We start from the raw sequence: 21,687 nt of genomic DNA on the forward strand, positions 1-21,687 counted from the left end.
CCCACTCCCCACCCACCCACCCACCCACCCACCCACCCACCCACCCACCCACCCACCCACCCACCCACCCACCCACACACCCACACCCACGCACACACACGCACACACACGCACACGCACACGCACACGCACACGCACACGCACACACACACACCCCATCAACCCCCCCCCCCCACACACACACACGCACCTGGTGCAGGACGGACGCAGAGGCGCCGCCGCCAGCGCCAGTGCCAGCCTTGCCGCCCGGGCTGCCGCCGCCCTTGCCCTTGCCGCCGCCGCTGCCGCCCGCCGCCGCCAGCGCCGCCGCCGCCTTAATCATCGCCTCCGCGTCCTTCTGCGCCGCCTCCTCCAGGCTCCGTCGCGCCTCACTCCGGCGCTTCTGCCGCTCCCGCTGCCGCCGTCGCCGCGCCTTCTCCGCCTCCTCATCGTCGTCGCCGCCGCCCTTGCTGCCCTTGCCCTTGACGGCGCCCTTGCTGCTGCCGCCGGCGGCGGCGGCGGCCTTGGACTTGGCGCCGGCGCCGGCCTTGCCCTTGGATGGCCTGGCGAGGATCAGGGACAGAGGACAGGGAACGCACGGGTGGCGGCATGCGGGAAAGTTGTCGGACAGGGTCGCTTAGTCAGGTTGATCTGGTCGGGCTGCTGTGACGGGCCAAGCCCAGACAACACAGCAAGGCACGATCAAACACGTACCCAGACCAGCTCAGATCCCCGGGTATCCACAATTCCCTCCACATACAAAAACGCAAAGTGCAAACGAAGCCGAAGCTTCTCACCCGGCCTCGTCCTCGTCCTCGCTCTCGCTCTCGTCCTCCTCATCCTCATCCGAATCCGAGTCCGTGGAAGAGACCAAGTCCACCGCCTCATCCGCATCATCGCCATCACCGCTCCCCGAGTCACCCTCGTCCTCCTCCGCCTCGCTCTCCTCCGACGACGGCTCCTCCTCCTCGTCGCCGCTTGCCGGTGGCTCGAAGTCACTATCACCGCCACCACCGCTGCCGCCGCCCTCCGACTCGTCGTCCTGTGCTGCTGACGCCCGGCGGGATTTCACCCGCGCCGCCGCCGCCGCCTTGCGCGGCCGGCGCGGCCGGCCGCCGCCGCCCTCCTCGCCCTCGCCCTCCGCCTCTTCGTTATCCTCAGCCTCGTCCTCGGCAGCCTTGCCGCCGCTCCTGCTCCTGCTCTTGCTGCCCTTCTTGCTCCGGGCCTTGTCGATGCCGGCAGCCGCCTTCTTGGCCTTGGCCTTGGCGGCGGAGGCGGCCTTGGCAGCCTTGCTCCATGCCTTGGCCTCGTCATCCTCCACCTCCTCCTCTGCCTCCTCCTCATCCTCGGCGGCTGCGGCCGCTGCCTTGCCGCCGACAGCCGTCTTCCGTCGTTTGCTGCTCGGCCCCGCCCCAGCGGCGCCGCCGGCACCGCCCGCAGCCTTCTTGCCGCGGCCCTTGCCCTTGCCGTTGCCGGCGGCCGTCGCCGCCGCGTCCTCATCTTCTGCCGGGCATGACGCCAAAGTAGCAAACGCAAGCACACGCAGGTTTGAGTAAGTTGCAACTTAATGCTGCCAGTACAATGTCAGGAATAATAGCCATGCATGGAATTGCGCACCATCAGCCCGCAAGATTCGGTGTGTGTGTGTGTGTGTGTGTGTGTGTGTGTGTGTGTGTGTGTGTGTGTGTGTGTGTGTGTGTGTGTGTGTCAGTCAGCACATCCCGTGTCGAGCCACAACCCTCAACTCACCGCCCGCCGGCATCAGCATGGACTTGAGACCGGTCAGGCCGCGGGGCCGCTTGTTGTTGCCGGCCTTCTGCGCTGCAGCAGCCTTGCCCTTGCCCTTGGCCTTTCCGCCCTTTCCGCCCTTTCCGCCCTTTCCGCGCCTGCCAGCCTTGCCACCAGCGTCGACGTCATCATCAACGTCGTCGCTGTCAACCTCCATGGCGTCAGCATCGCTGTCCTCATCGGTTGCCGGCTCCTCCTCCTCCTCCTCGTCCTCGTCGCCGTCCTCGCCGTCCTCCTCGGCAGCAGCCGCCGCCTTGCCGCCGCCATCCCGCCGCGCCCGCTTCTTCTGCTGCTTGGCTAGCGCGTCACTCTTGAGCGCGTTGGGGCCGCAGAAGAAGCGCAGGTGAACCTGAAGCCGCCGAACACAAGGAAAACCCAAAGGACTTCGGAGCGAAGCTGTTGCGAATCGATGGAATAGCGGGCTATAGCAACCTTTTCCTGCCCTTGACGTGTACGCCCATAAAGGCGTGCCCTCTGCTATCCAACAGCAGAAGCTGTACGCGGCCGCTCCTGGCCCCTAGTCCCCACTCTCTCCACGCCCCACCCCCCCCTGCATGTCTCTACTTTCTTACTGGGAACGGCAAAAACACCCCCCCCCCCCACTGGTGGCAGCCCCACGCGCACTCGCCTTGAGCCTCTCCGGGTAGAAGGGCTTGGCGCAGTAGCGGCACTTGATCTTGCTGGGCATCATGAAGCTGCGCAGGAGGGGAGGGAAGGGCGAGGTTTTGGCGTCTTCATCGTTTCTTGTGTGTGTGGGGGGGGTACATTCAAGATTAGTTAAGGAAGTCGTAGACGGTAGACCATGGGGGAGGACTTGGGTTGGTGGGGGGTTTGGGGGTTGGGCCGGGGTTCCAGGCATCACCACCGTTAATAGGCGAAGCCGGTGACATGTACACACCAAACCGGCGCCGCTCACCGCCTGAACTCTGCGAACACACCCGGCGCCGCTCACCGCCTGAACTCGTTCTCAATGGTGGAGTAGGTGGTGAGCACGACGTCCGCGTCCCGCAGCAACGACCCGTCCGTGCCGCCCGCCACCTGGGGGGCCAGGAAGCACACACGTGCAACATGTTTCGGCGTGTGCCATCGTTTCATGGTAAAGAGCGCGCGAGCTTGGACGCAAAGGGAGAGCGAATGAGCGGCCGGCCAGCCGGTCCGCCATCTCTTTTCGGGCTCCAGCCCTCATCCCTGCCTCCGCCCCCGTCACGCCCGCACCTTCTCTTACAGCTCCTACCCACCCCCTTCTGCCTGTGCTCCGCTAGCTTAACTTGGGTTGGTTGAGTTTGGGCTGGTAATTACAACCCACCCACCCACCATCACGCACCTGCCCGCGCTTGGCTCCGTGGTAGACCAGCACCTTGAGCGAGCCCGGTGCCGTGAAGCGCGCAATCTCCCCGCGCCACTGAAACAGGGCGCCGACAGTACACAACCAACAAACCACACACACGAGCAAGCTCAGCGGCACCAAGAGTGGCACACACGCGACAACGCAAAGCGCATGCACGTCTGACAACCCAGGTTGAGGACAGCCAAGCAAATGCAACCACCCGCTCCACTCGCTTCCTATCTACCCCTCCCTAAGCGTCCCTCCCTGCCGGTCCCTCCCTATCCACCCCTTCCCATCCGTCCCTCCCTACACATCCCTCCCTATCCACCCCTCCCTCCCCATCCCCTTCCTCCCTATCCCCAGCCCTCCCGTAACACACTCTTGTAACACACTCTTGTAAAACACCCTTGTAGCACACCCTTGTAACACACCCTCGTAACACATCCTTTCCGCTCCCCACCTGGATGATCGCCACCACCGGACACACCACCAGGGTGGCCTTGCAGTAGTCGGGCGCCGCGGCGGCGGCAGGCGCAGCAGGCGCGGCGCGGCTGGTGCTGGGGCCGGCGCCGGCGGCACCACCCGCGCCGGCAGCGCCTCCGGGGACAGGCACCTGGAGTGGACAAAAGGGAACATGTGCAAAGAGCGGCGGTCAGCTTTGCGTGCCAAATGCAAGTTTGACAACCATTCTGGCAGGACAGGGAGGCAAGCACGTCTTAACTGCGTGCGCAAACGTGCATTAAGTTTCGCATTAACTGCACCGAATTTGCTCAGCCACCACACCAACACAACAGCACACCAGCACACCAGCACACGCACCTGCAGCGGGTCCGCCCGCGGCGCCAGGTTCGCCTCACAGATCTCACAGCGCTGCGGCTTGCGGCCTTTCCCCTTGCCCTTGGCGCCGCCCTTGCCCGCCGCCGCCGCCGCCGCCCGCAGCTGCGCGCGCTGGTGCACACACAGCCCGTCGTCCGGCTCAGCCCCCTCCGCCGCGCCGTCCTTGCTCCCGCCAGCCCCCGCTGCCTCCACACCCTGGCGGCCAGGCTCCTTGCCCGCCGTGGCGCCGGCAGCCACCTCCTCCCCGGGCTGCTTCTCCTCCTCTTCCTCCCCTTCCTCCTCTCCTTCCTCCTTGTGCCCTTCCTCCTTGTGCCCTTCCTCCTCAGCCTGCGGCCGCTCCTGCGGCTCCTCGTAGTCTTCGGCGCTGCCGTACGCGTCCGTTGACGGCGCCATGGCCACGTGACCCAGCCCGCCCGGGGCAGCTGACGCGGAGGGCCGCTGGCGGGAAGCTGGCGGGTGGCTGCAGTCGGGGCCGCAGGCGGCGGCGCCGTGGACGACTGCGGCGCCGCCGACTTCGTCAAAGGCACCCGGCCGGCGCAGTGCGATGCGAGGCCGCGGCGCCGCCGCCTTGGCGGCGGCCGCCGCTGCGGCGGCGGCGCTGGCACCGGCTGCGGCCGCGGCGGCGGCGTCAGCTGCGGCCTGGGAGGGCGCGAGGTCGTCTGTGCGGTGAGTCACGATTAGCGAGATCGCCTGCGTGGCACGCGCGGGCAGGACAGACGGTGGGGCGGACAGAAGGAGGAGAAGGATTGGATCAGCAGCCGGTGACAGGGCAGGTGGGCTGGCAAATGCAAGATACTTGCCAAGGTGCGGAGGCCGCACAAAAGGCAGGCGCGCTCCCACTGCAGACTGGGCTGGAGGCTTCATGTGCTGCCCCCAGCACTGCCCCTGGCACTGCCCCCCTTCACTGCCCCCTGCCCTGCCCCCTGCCCCCTGCCCTGCCCCCAGCCCTGCCCCCTCTGGCCGCACGCCCGCACCTGGATGGTCTTGCCCATGCCCATCTCGTCAGCCAGGATGCCGCCACGCACACCACCCTGCTCCTGCGGGGCCGCAACGAGCAACACACACACACGTACAGTACAGGAACGAACGTCAGTTGCGTCTTCCCCCTTGTCATCATCAAACATTGCCAACAATATCAAACACGCCTGACGGCAACATGGCACAGTGGCAGCCGCACCCACCACTGCCTCTCAAGACCAGGATTCCGGCGCACGCACCCGAATCCCCAAACGCATGCCCCGCGCCCCATTCTTCCCCGCACCACCGCATCCTTCTTAAATTATCATGAATCTGAAAATCCCCCTGCCCGCACCTGCTTCAGCGCCCAGGCCAAGAACTGCTTCTGGTAGGGCAGCAGCGGCATGAGCAGCTCCGGCGGCGGGTCGCGCATGTCCTTGGCGTGATTGGCAGCCGCGTCCAGCTCCGACCCAGCGCCCTCCTCATCGTCGTTCATCCAGGGCCCCCACACGTTGTCCGGATCAGCGTCAGCATCCGCTCCGGCGGCGCCGTCGGCGGCATCCGCATCCTCGGACTCCTCGGCGGCGGCTGCGCCGCCCCGGCCGCGGCCGCGGCCGCGGCCCCGGCCGTCGCCGCCCCTACCCCTACCCCTGCCTCTGCCCCGGCCGCGGCCGGCGGCCGCATCACCATCCGCCGCGCTGCCGTCAGCAGCGCTGGCGCCTGCTTCCTCGCCGGCGGCTGCGCCCGCGGCAGCGTTCGCGGCGGCGCCCCGGCCGCGGCCGCGGCCACGTCCCCGCCCGCCGCCCTTGCCCCGGCCCACTCCGCCGCCGCCTTCCGCCTCTGTCCCCTCTGCAGCAGCCTGCCCTGCCTCCCCCGCCGCTGCCTCTGCTTGCGCGGCCTTCTTGCCGCGCCGCTGCTTCGGCTTGGCGGCAGCTGTCACCGCTGCGCCGCTGCCAGCTGCAGCCTCAGCCGCCGCTGGCGCCATCTGGGCGGCCTGCTTCCCGGCCTTTACCCGCGCCTTGGTCTTGCTCTTCGTTCCCGCCTTCTGCCCCGCTGCCGCGCCCGCTGCCGCGCCCGCGCCCGCTGCCGCCCCCGCCCCCTCCTCGGCAACCAGTTCCAGCTCCTCCACATCGTCGCTGCCCTCCTCGGCCTCCTGTGGTTGGCGTGTAACACGGACCGGCGGTTCAGTGGCTCGAGGGGTACGACCCCAACCCACTGCAACGCCGCCACAGGCAAAGCCCCAGCGCCCTTTTACAGTCTTACACATACGCGCCCGCACTCACCTCATCCGATAGAACCACCACATCCGAGTCCCCCGCCGCCTCCGCCTCCTGCGCTGCTACTGCTGCTGCGGCGGCCGCTCCTGCTGCTGCCGCTCCCCGGCCGCGTCCACGCCCGCGCCCACCCGCCGCTCCGGCCCTGCCACCACCGCGACGTCCACGCGCCCCAGCGCCTGTGTCACACATTTGTAGCAACGTCCGTGAGCACGGCTGGACCACATTCCCCAAACCTTGGTAACATGCGCCAAGCCTGCATAACACCCGCCCGGCCTACCAGTGGCGGCAGCCGCAGCGGCTACGGCTGAGCGGCGCTGTGACGGCTGCGGCGTCTCGAAGTCGTCATCGCTGTCATCCTCCTCGTCGTCGTCGTCGCCTGCAGCTGCTGCTGCAGCCGCGGCGCCCGCGTCCCCAGAGTTCGAGGATATCACAATTACATCATTGCTGGAATCCCCGTCCTTGTCGCCAGCCTGGGCCTGTGCTACAGCGCCAGCGCCGGTGTCGCGCTCCCCAACTGCGACAGCGGCTTCGCCCTCTCCATCCTCGCTGCCGTGAGCCCCGACCGCGTCGTCCATCTCTGCATCGCTGCTCCCCTTGCCGCCGGTATTCTGCGGCTCTGCGGCTGCCGCGGACTTGCCTCCGGCGCCCTTCTTGGCGGCGCCGCGCCGGCTGCCTGCAGCCCCAGCCCCAGCTGCTGTGGGCTCCGCAGCTGAGCTGCCGCCGCGTGTGGCGGCAGCTGCGGCCGCCCGGGTGCGGCGCTTTCCGGGCTGCTCAGCAGCCTCTGCCTCCACTGCCTCCACCGCCGCCGCAGCCACTGCTGCGGGTGAGACCTCCATCAGCTGCGGCGCCGCGCCCGCCGCCCCTGCGTCAATGGCAGGGCTGGGCGCGTCCGGCTCAACCCCGCCGTCGGTCTGTTTGGCCGCAGCTGCCCTACCCTTGCTGGCCTTTGTGGCGCCGGCCTTTGCGACGACTGGAGCTGCTGCTGTTTGTTGCTGCCTGGCGCGTGTGTTACGGAGCCGTCCTCGCGCCTCGCCAGGGCCGTCCATGCAGCCGTTTTGGCCCCCTCCGGCTGCGTAGGCTTCCTGCTATTGCTCCCGCTGCGGCGCTGCGGCACCTGCACGGGGGCCGGCTGGGACCGAGTTAGGCCGCGTGCGTGTGGGAGCTTCGCAGGCCACGCGACACGCCCGCGACAATCAGCATCAGGATAGCCGACGGCGGATTAAGATGGGCGTGCAATGTATCACAATGCAGCCTAGGCTCCGCGCCGGCAGCACGGCGCAAACGTGGGCTCAACAGGGCTGCAGCCCGCCAAAAGCGACTTGCGTGCTGTGCTCGCTGGAGCCGCAAAGAGAGCCCTGCCCAAGCACAGAGACACTCACTTGAGCTACCAATCTTGATCCAATGCTATCGCTATTACAAAAGGTTCTCTGCTAGCGCTTCACGGAACCGATTACTTGGGGCACTAAGCAGGATCCTTGAGAGCTCTGCCAAGCTACCAGTGGTCCTTCAAACATCGATGCTGGTGTTATATTTTGAGCCAGCAACTCCACACAGATGGCTCGAGCCCGATGCAGCGAAAACCTGTCCGTTGATGCGATGTGCCCCTTTCGACTCGGCAGCATATTATATCGATAGAGTACTCTTGTATTACAGTGTCTGAACTCAGACAGTTCTTAGGGGTGGACGCGGTGGTAAACCGACACGACCCAGGCAGCTTCAATTGCACTCCACGATGCCTGCGCGACGTTGAAAAGCCAACCAAATGACGTTATTAACTTTTGATCGCATATGGCACAACCACGCTAGCCTTGCGGTGGCAGTCGCAGCAGTCAACTCTTTCACGGCTTGCTGCGTCCGGGGCGTGACCGCGCGATGGAATTTGCACAAGTAGCCATACTTGATAATTATAGGCGTTCCAGGTGTGGAGCCAGCCAGTAATTGACCGGAAGCCGGAAGGAGCCTATCATGGAGAGCAAATTGCAGCTGCGGGCTCCTTGCCTGGTCCTAGGGCAGCCGATGACTCGCCAGTTCGGCAAATCGCCGCTGGTGCCGGGTGGCAGGTTCGGCCCGCGGCTGCCTGCCCTTGAAGCGCACCGGAAGAAGCAAAAACCGCACGACTCCCACTCCCAAAAGCGCAAGCAAAAGGAGATGCCGGAAGTCCTGTATCGCTTTGCCGATTCCAGCGGCAACACTGCCACGGTAGGGGCCTGGACACTGAGCTTCTGTCACCAGCGCGTGTGGGAGCCTGGCAGGCGGCAAGGCGGCAACGGCAGTGCACGGGAGGGCTGGAGTGGCAGGATCGTGCCGTTGATCATGTCGAGTGCACTTGCGGAACTGCACACACGCATCACACGATTCAATGAGCCGTGTGTTATGTGTGCAGGTCATCGAGAACGGCTCTGTGTCCACCATCACAATCACGACCAAGCGCGTGCCGGTGCCGCGCATCAACCCGCTGGCCTCCTTTGAGGAGCGCGACGTGGACCCCGCCTCATCCGTGAGTGACCTGGCGGCCTGGTGTAGTGACCTGGCCCGGTGAAGCGGCGTGGTATGGTGTGGTGCCTGGAGCTGGCATACCGGCAGTGACTGGGCCTGGTGTAGTAGCCTGGTCTCATGAGACGTACAAGTGGTGGACCTAGCTTGCTCAGCACAACGGCACCCTTGCATCAACACGCAACCAAACCCGCCCCACACGCGCAGGAGCCCCTGGTACCCGCCACCATCCTGCCCACGGTGCTGTCCTCCATGGACGGCGGCGAGGGCGGATCTAAGTCCGGATCCAAGGGCCGGCGTAGCGGCGGAAGCGGAGGAGGGGGTAGCAGCGGGGGTGGCGGCAGCAGCGGTACCCCCACAGCCAAGGTTGCCACTGTGTCGGAGGCAATCAACTCTCTGATGTCGCCGGCGGCGGTGGCCGCGACGGCAGCCGCGGCGGGGAACGCCGCGGGCAATGGCGGGGGCAGCGGCGAATGGCAACGTGACAAGGGCGTGGGGGAGCGGGGCAGTGGCGGGGCCGGCAACGGCGCCAGCAGCGGGCGCTTCAACCCGGACGGCGTGTGGAATGAGGCGTATGGCAAGTCGGCTTCTTCGTCCTCGAACACAGCGGCAGCAGCCGCCGGATCGCCCAGCCGGTCCGCGGAGAAGGTCAGGGGCGGGGCCAACGGCTCGAACGACGGCCAGGCGTCGTTCCGGAGCGGCGGCGGCATCACAATAGCCGAGGCGCTGGCTGACGCCGCCGCCATCACGAGCCAGGCCGCGGCAGCAGCGGCCGCCGCGGAGCCGCCCACCGTGACGACCATCACCATCCGCCGCGCCGGCGAGGCCCCGCCGCTGCTGGCTGCGCTGCGGCAGCTGCTGTCGTGGCCGCCCTCGCTGCCCGACATCCAGTGGCCCTGGTCACAGCCACAGACCGTGCCCACGCCCGCCACCACCATCGAGACGCCCTCGGGAGTGCTGGTGCTGCCGGCGCCGAGCTCCGCCGCAACCGGGGCCTCGACCTCGGGGGCTCGTACGGCGGCGGCGGTGGAGCCGGCGGTGTTTGACGGCACGGCGGCAGAGTCGGCAGACCTGCTGTTCCAGCCCAACCGCAACTCGGCGCAGTACGCGGGTGGGAGTGGGAGCAGCATGAGCAGCGTCGAGATCAGCGGCGGCAATGGCACGGGCGGCAAGGCGTATGGCGGGGTGGGGCAGTCGGCGGAGTATTCGTCGTCTGTTGAGTCTTACTACAGGTGGGTTGGCGATGGTGGCTGTTGCGGGATGTCGGTACGCAGCCAGGCCGCGAAGGGCCCTGCTGGCCGCTGCCCCTTGCATGCGGTACACCGAGGGCGGTGTACCCCCTCTCGGCACCTGCCATTGGCGCCCCTCCGTGACTTTGCAACCACCTCACCGCACGCTACGTGTCTCCTGCTGCATGCCTCCTGCCCCGCACCTTGCCTGCCCCGCACCTTGCCTGCCCCGCACCTTGCCTGCCCCGCACCTTGCCTGCCCCGCACACGCCACGCAGCAGCACCTCGGAGCTGGAGCAGGACACCGGCAGCGACGGCGACGGCGACGGCGACCAGGAGGGGCGGGGGGAGGGCGAGGGCGAGGCAGAGCCGGATGGGGCGGGCGAGGATGCAACGAAATCGCACCACCATCACGGCCACCACCACCACCACGGCCACCATGAGGAGGACTACATGTGGGACCCGGCCCTGATGGGCGCGATGGCGCTGGTGGGCACCGCGGTGTGCGCGGGCGTGCTGGTGGCGATGGCGGTGGCGGCGGACGCCGCGGCAGCCGCGGCGGCGGCGGCGGCGGCGCTGCTGCCGGCGCCGGCGCCTGTCAAGTGGGCGCAGCTGGACAGCGTGATCGGCGTGAGCAGCAGCTGGGCCAGCGGCGGCGGCGCGGGCGCGGGCGTGGAGGGCGGGCTGGCGGCGCGGTGGCACCTGCTGACGTGGCAGGAGCTCACCAACGCCATCCTGGAGCGGCTGTCCTGGGCGTTCCAGGTGCGGGGGAGTGCGGGGGTGCGGGGTAGGGGTGCGGGGGTGCGGGGAGGGACACGAGCAGTGAGCACCAGCGGGGCCATCCGCGTCATGTATCGGCGTATGGCCAGGTCCAAGCCACCGTGCCTGCCTGCCCACCAGGCACTTGGTACCTTGTTTCTAGGGCCTCAGCTATATCAGCCACGGGACCACGCCAGCTTGCCCCTTGCCATGTCCCTCCGCACCTCGTACCGGGTGCGATATGCGACGCCCCGCTGTGCTGTGCCCATACTCACCCCATATGGTCCACCCCCACTATCCCATCCCCATGCCCCAAACCCCATGCTTCTTCCCTAACTAGCGCAACGCAACCACCATGCTCCACCCCAACAACGCAGAAATGGTCGTACGCCTCCCTGCCGGTCAAGATTGCCATCGTGCTGGCCAGCAGCATACCGCTGGTGGTGGTGTTCGGCAGTCTATACTACTTCGCGGTAGGAGGCGTGGAGGGCGGAGGTGTGGAGGGCGGACGCAGCGATGGAGGTGAAGCTGAAAGGGACGGATAAGGGACAGGCTGAATGGCTTCTCGACCGCCTGTTTTGTTGCGTGTGCGCGGTAGCTTGTCCTCACACGCCCAGCCTCCATCACACCCGCTTCCGCCATCAATGTTCGCGCCCGTTGTACCTGCCCACTCCCACCACCACACCCTCGCCACCGCATTGCAGGTGGGCGGCGCGGCGGCGGGTCAGGACCTTCGTGAGGCGCTGATCAAGATCCACTGCATCCTCAACCGCATGCCCGGGACCAACATGGTGCGATCTCTGGGGGTTCCGGGGGAAGCTGGGGCTCTCGTAGGACTAAGGACTGGAGTATGGGCTGAGGTTTCTGGGTTGTGGATTATCGCTTCGCGCTCGTCAAGCTCCGCCAAGACTCAGCATGCCAGTAGCGCGGCGTCAAAGCGCCTCGTCGCCGCAAGATCCTCATGCGGGAGGCGCCCTCTTGCCAATGCCTTCCCGCTTGCCGCAAGGTGCGCGAGAACAACGCTGCCTCGTTTCTGGTGGTGAACGCCGCCTTCTTCACCGGTATCTTCACCTTTGCGGTGTTCCTGGGTATTGTGAGCGACGAGGTCAAGAGCACGTTCAGGTGTGTTGGGAGTGTGGTGCGCGTGTTTGAGTGAGGAAAAGCACACAAAGGGTGCGTGCGAGGCGTTCTGTCAGCTTGTGTGGTGCAGTGTTGTCTCCCCCCCCCATGCCTGAAACCCCATCTTGAACCGTTGCCGCCGCCTGCGTGCCCGCCTAGGCTCCGCCAACGCAAACACCAAAAGACCACCTGGTGCCCCGCTCCTCCTCCTCCACTGGTCAACGCCCCCAGTAACCTGCCAACACACGCGCAGGTCCATAAAGACCGGCACATACCCGGTGCGGGTGCGCGACCACGTGCTCATCCTCAACTGGAGCCACCACAGCATCCCGCTGCTGCGCCAGTTCGACCTGGCCAGGAGGTGGGCCGGGCGCGCGCGTGTGTATGTTTGTACGTGTGTGTGTGTGTATGTGTGTGTTGTGTATGTGTGTGTGTGTGTGTGTGTGTGTGTGTGTGTGTGTGTGTGTGTTCATGTTGTGCGGGGCCCCGTGGGGTATCGTGCCTGTAGGCCACGTGTATGCGAGCTGGTGGACAGGCGGGATGGGGGAATGCTGAAGTGTCACTGGTCACGCGTCGCATGCCACGACCCCAACCCTACAGGTTCGCCGGCAACGACGCCTTCTTCCGCCGGCCCGTGGTGCTGCTGTCGGTGAGCCGCTGGCAGGGGAAGCCAGGCGCCGCTGGCCTAACTCGCAGAAACGATGTTGTTATTTACGTGCGCCTCCCACCCCATTGCCTCACCTACAAACCGCCACCGCTCGAGGCCGCACGTTGCACCAACCCGTTCCCGCCCGCCTTTGCTGGACCCCAACCTCCTGAACAGGACACGCCCAAACAGGACATGGACAATGAGATCGCGGAGCGCCTGGCCAGCGCCAGCCTGGACGTCATCACGCGCAGCGGCAGCCCGCTCATGGTGAGGGCTGCAGGTGGATGTGGGGTGGTGGCAGCGCTAGGGGTGGGCGAGGCTTGGAAAGGGGTGGGGTGGGGGTTGGGTTGGGGGGCGGGGTGGGGTGACGGCTGGAGCAGGGAGCCGCGGCGGCACACGGGCAGAATGGGGGCTTGAGAGGGAATCTTTGGCACAGCATCTCGATTTTTGCAGGCGGCGGCTCGAGAGCACGCTCATTCATCCACACAGAAACGCACACGCGCGAGCCCGGTCATCGCAGCCCCTCTCCCCCCTTTTCCTTCCTCCGCGCAGTTGCGCGATCTGGCCACTGTGGCGGCGGCCCGCGCGCACACCATCATCGTGCTGCACCCCGGCGGCGCCGCCAGCCACGAGGCGGCGGAGGCCGCCAAGGCCAGCACCGCCATGGCGCTGGCGGCGCTCACGGCAGAGGTGGCGGCGGCGGACGCAGTGGTGGAGGCGCGCGCCGTGGCGCGCAGCGCGGGCGAGCCCGGCGGCGGCAGCGGGCCCGGCGCCATGCTGGGTGAGCGATGGCGATGGGCGCGGGAGCGTTTTAGGTGGGGATGGGGCAAGTGCGTCAGGAGAGCCGTAGCAGCATGCGGGCAGCAGGACTTGAGGTGCGTGAGCTGGGGGTCTTACGGTCTGTTTGTAATGCATGCGCGCGCAGGTTCTGCGGCGCAGATGTACGCGGCCGCGGGCCTGCCAGCCCCTGCTCAGCATCCGTACCAGTCTGTAGGTGCGGCCTCGCCCACCGCCGCCACGGCCGCGCTCTTCGCGCCCTCCACCCTGGCCTCTGGGCCCAGCACCAGCAGCGGCAGTAGCACGGCTCGCAGCGGCAGTAGCACCAGCATTACCAGCAGCTCTCAGGGGCAGCAGCAGCAGCAGCTGTTGCAGCCGCACCGGCCGCGTGTGCTGTTTCAGATGCCTGACGAGGTGGTGATTGGGCACGACCCCGTCAGCTCCTTCACGCGCACCTCGCCCGCAAACGTGGGCGGCAGCATGCAAGCGCTGTCCATAACAGACGCATCCGTCATTGACCGGTAAGGGAGTGGAGGGGTTGTGTGCTCGAGCCCAGCAAAGAAGTTCGGGGGAGGGGGAGAGAAGTGCAGGGGGGGATGTTGCTAAGATGAGCAGCGAAAGGGTGCGACGGTATTGTCGCGGAGGCCAGGGCGTGGTGGCAGCGGCATTTGCAGCGCGTGTGTGCAGCGGTGGTGGAGTGTACAAGCTGCAATGGCTGCAGGCAGGGCTTCAGGCATTCGGCGTTCCGCATCCCGAGTAAGCACGCTGCGCTCCTCCCGCCTTCCTCCTCTGGCCTCCTGCGCTCTGTAGGTTCACGTGCCAGGCGGCCGTGCAGCCGGGCATGTTGCGCATCTGGAGCAGCGTGCTGCAGCACGGCCCGCACAGCGTCAAGGTAGGTGTGTGTGTGTGGGGGGGGGGGGGGGTTGTAGATACCAGCCCAAATTGGGGGGATTAGCGGGCGGCGCGGCTACTTTGAAACTACCATACACCGGATACACGTCTCGGCGTCACATGCTACAAGCCAGTGCACGTATGCCGTCATACTCCAGCAATGCCCGTGTCATCCATCCGTGCCGCATTATTGCTACTTCTCTGCGTATCCTGTGGACCATGGATCCTGACCCGCCACACCATGGATCCTGACCCGCCACACCCCTCCGGACATGCCCTGCAGGCCATGGTGGTTCCCTGCCCGGCGCAGCTGATCGGCCGCACCTTTGGCACGGCGCGCTGCATGTTCTCGGACGCGGTCGTGGTGGGCGTGCTGCAGGCCGGCGGCGGCAGTAGCACCGGCAATAGCAGCAGCGCGGCAAGCGCACCAGGCGGCAGCAGCGGCGGCTGGAACCTTAGTGGAGGCAGTGGCGGCAGCGGCACCAGCGGCAGTAGCAGCTGGGCCAGCGGGCTGCTGTCGGTGCACACGGACGGTTCCATGGACTCCAGGGTCCTGGCCGCCAGCGACCAGCTCGTCATGTTCGCACCCGCCAGGGTACGTCCAGGCTGGGACGAAGCTATCACGCCGCGCAACGTCCAACACGTTGCACGCGAAGCTCCACCCCCCTTCCTTAACTAGTCATGAATGTAACCCCCCACCCATCCGCCCATCCGCGTCAAACGTTGCTCCTAAAAGCATAAGCAGGAACACAAAAACCCCGTTCCCGCCCTTGTCCGCCAGCGCTCACTCGGTACGGCTCTCCTCACCTGCCGCAGGTCCGTGGCGTGCCTCAGCCGCACCCGGCCGCCGAGGCGCTGTTCCGCAACGCGGCGGCGGCGGCGCAGGAGCGGCTCAAGCGGCACGGCGGCTACAACGCGCCGCCCAAGCGCATCATCGTGGCCGGCTACCGCGCAGTGGACGTGCCGGTGAGGGACGCGTGGCGGGGGGGGGCGGGTTTTATAAATACCAGCCCAAACTATAGACCAAACCAAGCCAAACTAGCTGAGCGTAGGCAGAGGCGTGAGGTGCAAGCGATAATGCTAAGGGGGCGCATGGATGAGCCGGTGGAAGGCGCGGTAGGGCGCGGTGTGGCGGTGTCCAGGGGCGCTGCAGGTGCGGCGGAGGGGCCGCAGGGGTCGGCAGGGCGGCGCTCTGCAATTGTTGGCTAGGCATCTTGCGAACGTGTGCCCGCATCTGTGCCTGCGCTGGCAGGACGTGGCGGCGGCGTTCGCGGACTCGGCGCCCGACGGCAGCCAGGTGCGCATCAGGGCAGGAGGAGGTCGAAGTGTTTCCAAATAGTAACCAGTTACCCGGGATGACCTGGCCCGGGCCCGCCTTTTACCGTATACGCCCGCCGCTGCCTCTCGCTCCCCAAGCACGCGGTCCCCTAAGTAGCATCGCCTACGGGAGGTACGGTATCAAATTGCTCCACGGTCTGCACTCCCCACCATGCGCCCACCCACACCAGATCACCTTCATCCTGCCGGAGCTGCCCGGCGAGGACGAGCCCGAGCTGCCCGGCAGCGCCGGTTCCTGCCGCATCCGCTACGTGGCGCTCAGCCAGCAGCAGCGCGGAGGAGGCGGCTACGGCGGGTACGGCGGAGGTGGAGGCAGCTACGGGGGCGGCGGGGGAGGCGGCGGCGTGGGCGCGGGCGGGCCGGGGCTGCTGAGCCTGCGTGCGCTGTCGGAGGCGGGCATCAAGGCAGCGGATGCCGTGGTGCTGCGGCCGCCCATCCAGGTAGGCGCGTGTGGGTGGCTGGGTGCAAGGGGATGCGCTGGAAAAGTGCGTAGATAGAGCGTGCTTTCTCAGCGCAGGGACAGGCTAGGGGGCAGCTGACGAGAGTGCACACAAGCATCGGGCATGGTAGCGTCTGGCCTGGTTGGTGTGTCCAGTGGCCGGCGCACGGGAAAAAGGCTTCATCCCTCCTTTGCCCGCCCGCCCGCCATGCCGCGGTGTCGTACGTGCAGGACATGGAGCGCTGGTGCGCCAAGAAGCCGGTGACGCAGCGCATCCGGGAGGCTGATGCGCACGTGATGGCGGGACTGATCCAGGTGAGCGGCGTGCAAAACACAGGTGGGCGGGCGGTCAGCAGGGCAGCATCGTCGCAGGGCTGCCGCACTGCACGTTGCGCGTCGTGTAGCACCATTGACATGGCGGTCCACGTGTGGCGCGGGTCCGGTTTGCAATGCGCCGCTCTCGCGCTACCCCAGGTGCAAGACGCGGTCCTGGCCAGCGGGCGCAGCGACCCGCCGCACGTGGTGGCGCGACTCAACCGCTTCGGCTCCACAGAGACCGCCAAGCGGTGAGCTGCCATCGGGGGCTCTGGTGTGCTGGGGCGGAGGCTGGGGCGGAGGCTGGGGCGGAGGCTGGGGCTTGGGGTGGTGCTTGGGGTTGCGGCGGTGCTTGGGGGCTGTGGCTGCGGCTTGGGGGCTGAGGCCAGAGCTCAGGCCGGGGCTCTGGGTACTCAGGAGTCATGCCGCTCAGGAGTGTGGCGGATTCGCCGCCAGAGGAGGGGGGTTGGAGGGCATGAGCGGCGATGCCCTGCCATCATGCACGCATACTCTGTCCTTACTTGGCTCGGCTGCGTGCCTGCAGGTACTTTGAAATGCTGTCCCGCATGCAGCCGCTGCAGCCCGTGACGCAGCCACAGACCCAGCAGGCGCAGCAGCCCGCCAAGGCGTGCCCACAGCAGTCCGCAGCCGGCAAGAACGCGGTCCCTGGCGCGGCCGGCGCCGGCACAGCTGCTTCTGCCACTTCCACCTCGACGGCCGCGTCCACGCAGCCGGCCGCCCCTGCGCACTGGTGGCAGATCCAGCTGTGGCCGCACCAGCAGGCGCAGCCGGCGGCGGCGCAACAAGGTCAGCAGCAGGACAGCGACGCGGTTGCCAGCGAGGCGGCCTCAAGCGGCAGTGGGAGCGGTGGCGCGGCGGCGGTGACGCAGCAGCAGCTCCAGCGGCTTGCCGGCAAGGCGGGCGGCAGGCGGCGCGACTCGGCGGCCTCACAGTCCAACATGGGCAGCTGCTCGGAACAGGCGGAGGAGTCGCAGGCCGCGGCCGCTGCGGCTGCGGCAGCAGCAGCTGTCGCTTCAGCAGACCCCGCCGGCCGAGGTGGACGATGGGCGGCGCAGGAGGCCGCAGCTACGGGGCCGGGAGGGGCGGTAGTTGCGCCCGCCAAGGACTGGGCGGGCGGCCCACGCAGGCGGTTTGCGCGGGCGGTCCGGCAGTTCGTTGTGGCGGCGGACCTGGACAAGGACGCGGCAGCGGCGGCTGCAGGCACCGCAGCGGCTGACGCGAAGGGCAAGCAGCAGCAGCAGCAAAGCAAGAAGGAAGCCGCGGGCAGAGACGCAGGCAAGGATGCTAGCAAGTCGTCGTCATCGGTTGCGCTTGCGCCGGCTGGTGCGGACTCGCAGCAAGGCCCAGCCGGTGCTGAGGCAGCCACCCGGACTGGCCCGTTTGCAACTTGGGTTGTCCATACGTGGGCTGGAGGGAGGGACGCGGCGCCCGTGCCAGCTGCAGACACCGGCACCTCGTCGTCATCGGCTGCCGCTGCTGCTATTACGGCTGGTACCTCGTCAGCAACCGGCAGCAGCAGCAGAAGCAAGAGTGCGGGCACGGCCGCAGCTGCCTCTGCGATTGCTGCGCCGACCCCAGTGGCCAGCCACAAAGCAGGCAGCGTTGCGGACGTGGCCGCGCGCATTCAAGCGCTGGCCTCGGAGCCACACTGGGCGGTGGTGCAGCGGCAACTTGCGCAGCAAAGCCGGGTGCACCTTGCACAGGCCAGCAGCTCTTCCGATTCAAACCAGCAGCCACAGCAGCTGCAGCAGCAGCCACCGGCGCGCAGGCCCTGGTGGCTACCTCCGTTCCTCCATGCACAGTCCAGCACACCGGCGCAGCCAGAAGCCAGCTCGCTGGTGGACGCCGTGCCTGCTACCTCGCAAGCAAACAAGCACGGCAAGGCTGCGGCGCCCGCCGCCCCTACCACCACCAGCAGCAGCGGCGCGAGTCAGCAGCCAGTGGCCGCGGTGGCCACTGCTGCAACAAGCGCCAGCGCCGCGGCGCTGGCAATCTCACAAGTGGCGTCAGCACTGGTGCCGCCAACGGCCGTGCCCACGATTGCGGCTGCACTGGCTCCCGCTGCGCCAACCGCCCCGTTGCCAAGTGGCGCATCCACAGCGCCGAAAGGCGGCGCCACGGCTGCGGGTCCCACGGCGAATGTGATCGGGCTGGGGCCGTGGTCGTGTCACGTGACGGTGCCGGTCACCTCGGCACAGCAGCCGCCGCCACAGCAGCCTTCACAGCAAGCAGCACATCAGGCCGCGGCACCCTCCAGCAGTGCTGGGGTAGGCGCTGGTGCTACCGCTCCTGCGCCCGCTGCCGCGGCTGCTGCCGGCTTGTCGTCCGGCCAAGGTCAGGCCCTGGGTCTCGGCTTGCTCCCGGCCCTGCCCAGCCTTCCCACCATCCACCTCCCCGGAAGCAGTAGCAATACCAGTGGCTCCACGGCAAGCATCGCGACAACCACAGCCGCTGTCACCGCGGCGGTTGCGGCTGCGCCCGGAGTCTCAGCGGCGGCGCCGGTGGCGCCCTCCAATAGTGCTGCTGCCGGCGCAGCTACAGCTTTCGCAGGCGCCAGTGCCACCAGCAGCAGCGGCTCGGCACTGCCGGCGGCAGCGGCATCGGGTGCAAGCAGCACCGGCGGTGGCGCCAGTACCACCAGCGCACACTCGACAGCGGCTGCCAGCAGCGCCCCGGCTGCCTCTGGGCCCGGGGTGGGCGGCGGGCCAGCCTCAGCAGGCGGCGCGGCGCCGGCGGCGCCGGGGGCAGTCCACAGTGCGCCCGTGGCGGCTGGCGGTGCCGGCGGCGCGGCCGCGTCGGACCGGCCACTGCAGCTGGCGGCAATGCATGGCATGATGTCGGGGGCTAGCTCGCCACTGCCCATTGGGTGAGTCAGCCCATACCGTATTCGGTATTCCTGGATCGTGGCGGGAGAGACTCATGCGTGGGGCGGTGGGTTCCGGGGCCTGCAGAATGGCATGGAATGGGCTTGCCAGGGCGCGCAGCGTGTCTTTGCGCGGGCCGGCCCCGGGGGTATCTGTTGTATAATATATGGCTTGAATGCCCTGGTGGCTTGATTGCAGGTGTGAGGGCTCGGCGCCAGCACCTCCGGCGATGGCAGGGTCGACGTCCGCAGGGGCTGCGGCTCCCACGGAGGCTCAGCCATCGGCTGGGCCAGGTGCGGGCTCGTCTGCGCCCCCAGCAGCAGCTGCGGGCGGCAGTAGCAGCGGCGGCAGTAGCACTACGGGTGCACCGTCAGGCGGCGGTGGTGGCAGCACCGCTGGCAGTAGCAGTGGGCCGGGTGTGGCTGGCGGCACGTCGGCGGGGACGGCAGCAGGCGCTGCGGTGGGCCCTGCCGGTACCAGTGGCAGCAGCAGCTCAGGAGCGGGTGGCCAGACGCCACAGCCCAGCAGCAGCGGCGGCAGCAGCAGTACTGGTGGCAGCGGCGGTGGCCAGGCACAGCCGGGCACAGCAGCAGCAGGGACAGGAGGCGGCGCCCCCAGCACAGGCAGTAGCAGCAGCGGCGCATCGCCGACGCCGGCCCCTCCGTCCAGCAGTAGCACTAGCAGTAGCACCAGCACTGGCAGTAGCACTAGCAGTAGCACTGGCAGCACCACGACGCCTCTGCCCCCTGTCGTGTCGTACGATAAACGGCCCATCATCCGCAACCCTGAGATCTTCCTTGCAGACGACCTTATTGGAGCCCTGCTGACTCAGGTGCGCCGGTGTGTTCATACCGTATGTGTGCAGCAGGGGCCATGCGCACGACGAGCACTGCTAGCCGCTGTCATCGCATCCACATTGCACTGCACACGCTGCACCGGTCTCGTGGCTGCAACCGTGCCATCTACCAGCCTACGTGACCTCCTCCCTCCTTCCCGCCAATCCCTCTCCAATCCCTGTCCCCGTCTTGACCCTCTCTCATCCCCTGACCCCATTCCTGCATCCTCTGGCCCCCTCCGCCCACCTTGCGCGCCCCTACGCCTGCTGTCTACCTCGCCACACGTCTCCGTACCATCATCCCCCCCCCTACCTGTGCCTCTGCCGCTGCAGGTGGCGGCCCAGCCCGCCTACGTGGCGCTGGTGAGCCAGCTGATCAAGAAGGACGGCGTGGAGTTGTACCTGCGCAGCCCCGCCGTATTCAACATCGCGCCGGGTGGGTTTGGGGGTGGGGGTCCGGGGGTGGGTCGGTCCAGCAGCTCCGTGGACATGACAGCCCATGGGCGCCGGACAAAGGGGGGGTGTTATTTTGGGGCTGAATGGTGGGTACGTAGGCTTCCAGGGGGCAGACGGCGGACGCGCAGCGCGCCTGACATACCACAGTTTGTTGTGTCAAGCGTCGCCGCGTGCGGAGCAGCTGCAACTCAAGCGGCTACATCCAGCAGCCTGAGGGCTCCGGCACGGCTACCGGTTGCCTCTCTCCCCCTCTGTCTCGTCCTCTGCGCTCACCGTCCCTTCCCCTCCACCCATCGTCTACTCGCGCGCCTGCAGGCGAGCGGCTGTCGTTTGCCGAGCTGAGCGAGACCACGCGGCTGCTGCGGCAGGTGGCGCTGGGCGTGGTGCGCTCGGACGGGCGGTGCTGCCTCGTGCCCAAGCCACACGAGGTGCGTGGGCCAGCACTCAGCAGGCATTGCAGGGCGCGAGAGGGGGTATGCCGGGGCCTCTATCTCCCACAGTACCACTCGTAGCTAGCCCTACTCATTGCTCCCGAACTGGCTGCTTCACTATTGTTCAGGTGCTGGAGGTGGAGGTGGGCGACCAGATCCTGGTGCTCAGCGATGACTACAAGATCAAGAAGAAGTAGTACCTCGTAGTGCGATAGCGATGTGGGCATGCATTATTGTTTGTCGTTAATCCTATTTACGGTTTGCAGGTAAGGTACTTTGGGTATGGCAGCGCAGGACAACTTCGACGGGAGCTCGAACACGAACACACCTGGCGGCGGCACCGCTGGGCGTTTAAGGATTTAACGCGATGGATAATGATGAACCATTTTGCAACACTTACTCAGTCACAATAAACGTTTCCGGCCACGCACCAAGTGTACCTGCACATGGAGACTCAGGCTTGCAGGGCTTGCATGCTGGCCTTAAGCGTGGGTACTAGGGATATTGTGTGCGGGGGACATGATGTGTGCGGGGGAAATGATTGCTTTTGCCGCGCAGTTATGGGGCCATCTGTAATCTTTTGTCAAGCCGACGTGTGAGAATCTGAATGGCACGATGCCGCTGCTCCTGGTGGCGGACTGGAGGTCGGGGCTCGCCTTTGCCACCGCCCAGAGTGCATACGTGTAGACAAGGGGGCCATGCACTTTTAATGACGGACGGAGCCAGATTGTGTCAATCCAGAAACATGTGCAGACGACGGCTCTTGCAGAATGCGCTTGTAAGGCGTGAGCTCATGTCCCCCACCGCACACATATACCGTACATGGCTGGGCGTGGAGGTGACAACGCGCCAGCTGCGTGGCCTGACCCAGGTGAGTGCCGCGGCGAGGGGCGGGCATGTGTGTAT

The 21,687-nt window shown here is 67.1% G+C and overlaps 2 protein-coding genes across 4 annotated transcripts in view; one reads left to right on the forward strand and one right to left on the reverse strand.

Annotated features, from left to right (window-relative positions):
- Positions 1–7,697, reverse strand: part of CHLRE_11g479300v5 (uncharacterized protein) — a 14,592-nt gene extending 6,895 nt beyond the window's left edge. Inside the window, exons 1-13 of one of the 2 annotated variants that reach the window (XM_043067696.1) lie at positions 7,545–7,697; positions 6,443–7,279; positions 6,172–6,341; positions 5,244–6,041; positions 4,906–4,968; positions 3,914–4,621; positions 3,555–3,707; positions 3,092–3,169; positions 2,720–2,805; positions 2,396–2,462; positions 1,729–2,116; positions 777–1,482; positions 191–542 (exon numbers count right to left, since the gene is read on the reverse strand). In XM_043067696.1, the coding sequence (XP_042919700.1) occupies positions 191–542; positions 777–1,482; positions 1,729–2,116; positions 2,396–2,462; positions 2,720–2,805; positions 3,092–3,169; positions 3,555–3,707; positions 3,914–4,621; positions 4,906–4,968; positions 5,244–6,041; positions 6,172–6,341; positions 6,443–7,211 (4,338 nt within the window). In that variant the 5' untranslated portion in view covers positions 7,212–7,279; positions 7,545–7,697. Of the gene's footprint in view, positions 1–190; positions 543–776; positions 1,483–1,728; positions 2,117–2,395; positions 2,463–2,719; positions 2,806–3,091; positions 3,170–3,554; positions 3,708–3,913; positions 4,622–4,905; positions 4,969–5,243; positions 6,042–6,171; positions 6,342–6,442; positions 7,295–7,544 lie in introns of both variants that reach the window. The other variant, XM_043067695.1, reaches the window with a different exon arrangement.
- A 120-nt stretch (positions 7,698–7,817) lies between these two features.
- CHLRE_11g479350v5 (uncharacterized protein) lies at positions 7,818–21,575 on the forward strand. Of its 2 annotated transcripts, none has more exons than XM_043067697.1 (24): positions 7,818–8,364; positions 8,549–8,662; positions 8,866–9,890; positions 10,166–10,649; positions 11,024–11,119; positions 11,351–11,437; positions 11,653–11,768; positions 12,019–12,126; positions 12,366–12,414; positions 12,589–12,681; positions 12,967–13,195; positions 13,340–13,712; positions 14,002–14,083; positions 14,366–14,677; positions 14,899–15,048; positions 15,335–15,379; positions 15,591–15,860; positions 16,091–16,174; positions 16,334–16,425; positions 16,719–19,061; positions 19,258–19,891; positions 20,228–20,330; positions 20,666–20,778; positions 20,910–21,575. In XM_043067697.1, exons 1-24 carry the CDS (start codon positions 8,131–8,133, stop codon positions 20,976–20,978), a joined length of 7,305 nt encoding a protein of 2,434 aa, XP_042919703.1. In that variant the 5' UTR covers positions 7,818–8,130; the 3' UTR covers positions 20,979–21,575. The 2 variants fall into 2 exon arrangements, with proteins under 2 accessions (XP_042919703.1, XP_042919702.1); XM_043067698.1 differs by having other exon boundaries at positions 10,169–10,649.
- The last annotated feature ends 112 nt before the right edge of the window (positions 21,576–21,687 follow it).

This window comes from Chlamydomonas reinhardtii, chromosome 11 (genome assembly GCF_000002595.2).
Source record: "Chlamydomonas reinhardtii strain CC-503 cw92 mt+ chromosome 11, whole genome shotgun sequence".
NCBI lineage: Eukaryota > Viridiplantae > Chlorophyta > Chlorophyceae > Chlamydomonadales > Chlamydomonadaceae > Chlamydomonas > Chlamydomonas reinhardtii.

Coding starts and splice junctions, on each gene's coding strand:
- CHLRE_11g479350v5 (XM_043067697.1), top strand. CDS start 8,131: ATGGAGAGCAAATTGCAGCTGCGGGCTCCTTGCCTGGTCCTAGGGCAG. Junction 11,438..11,652: donor GCATGCCCGGGACCAACATG/GTGCGATCTCTG, acceptor GCTTGCCGCAAG/GTGCGCGAGAACAACGCTGC. Junction 20,779..20,909: donor TCGTGCCCAAGCCACACGAG/GTGCGTGGGCCA, acceptor ACTATTGTTCAG/GTGCTGGAGGTGGAGGTGGG.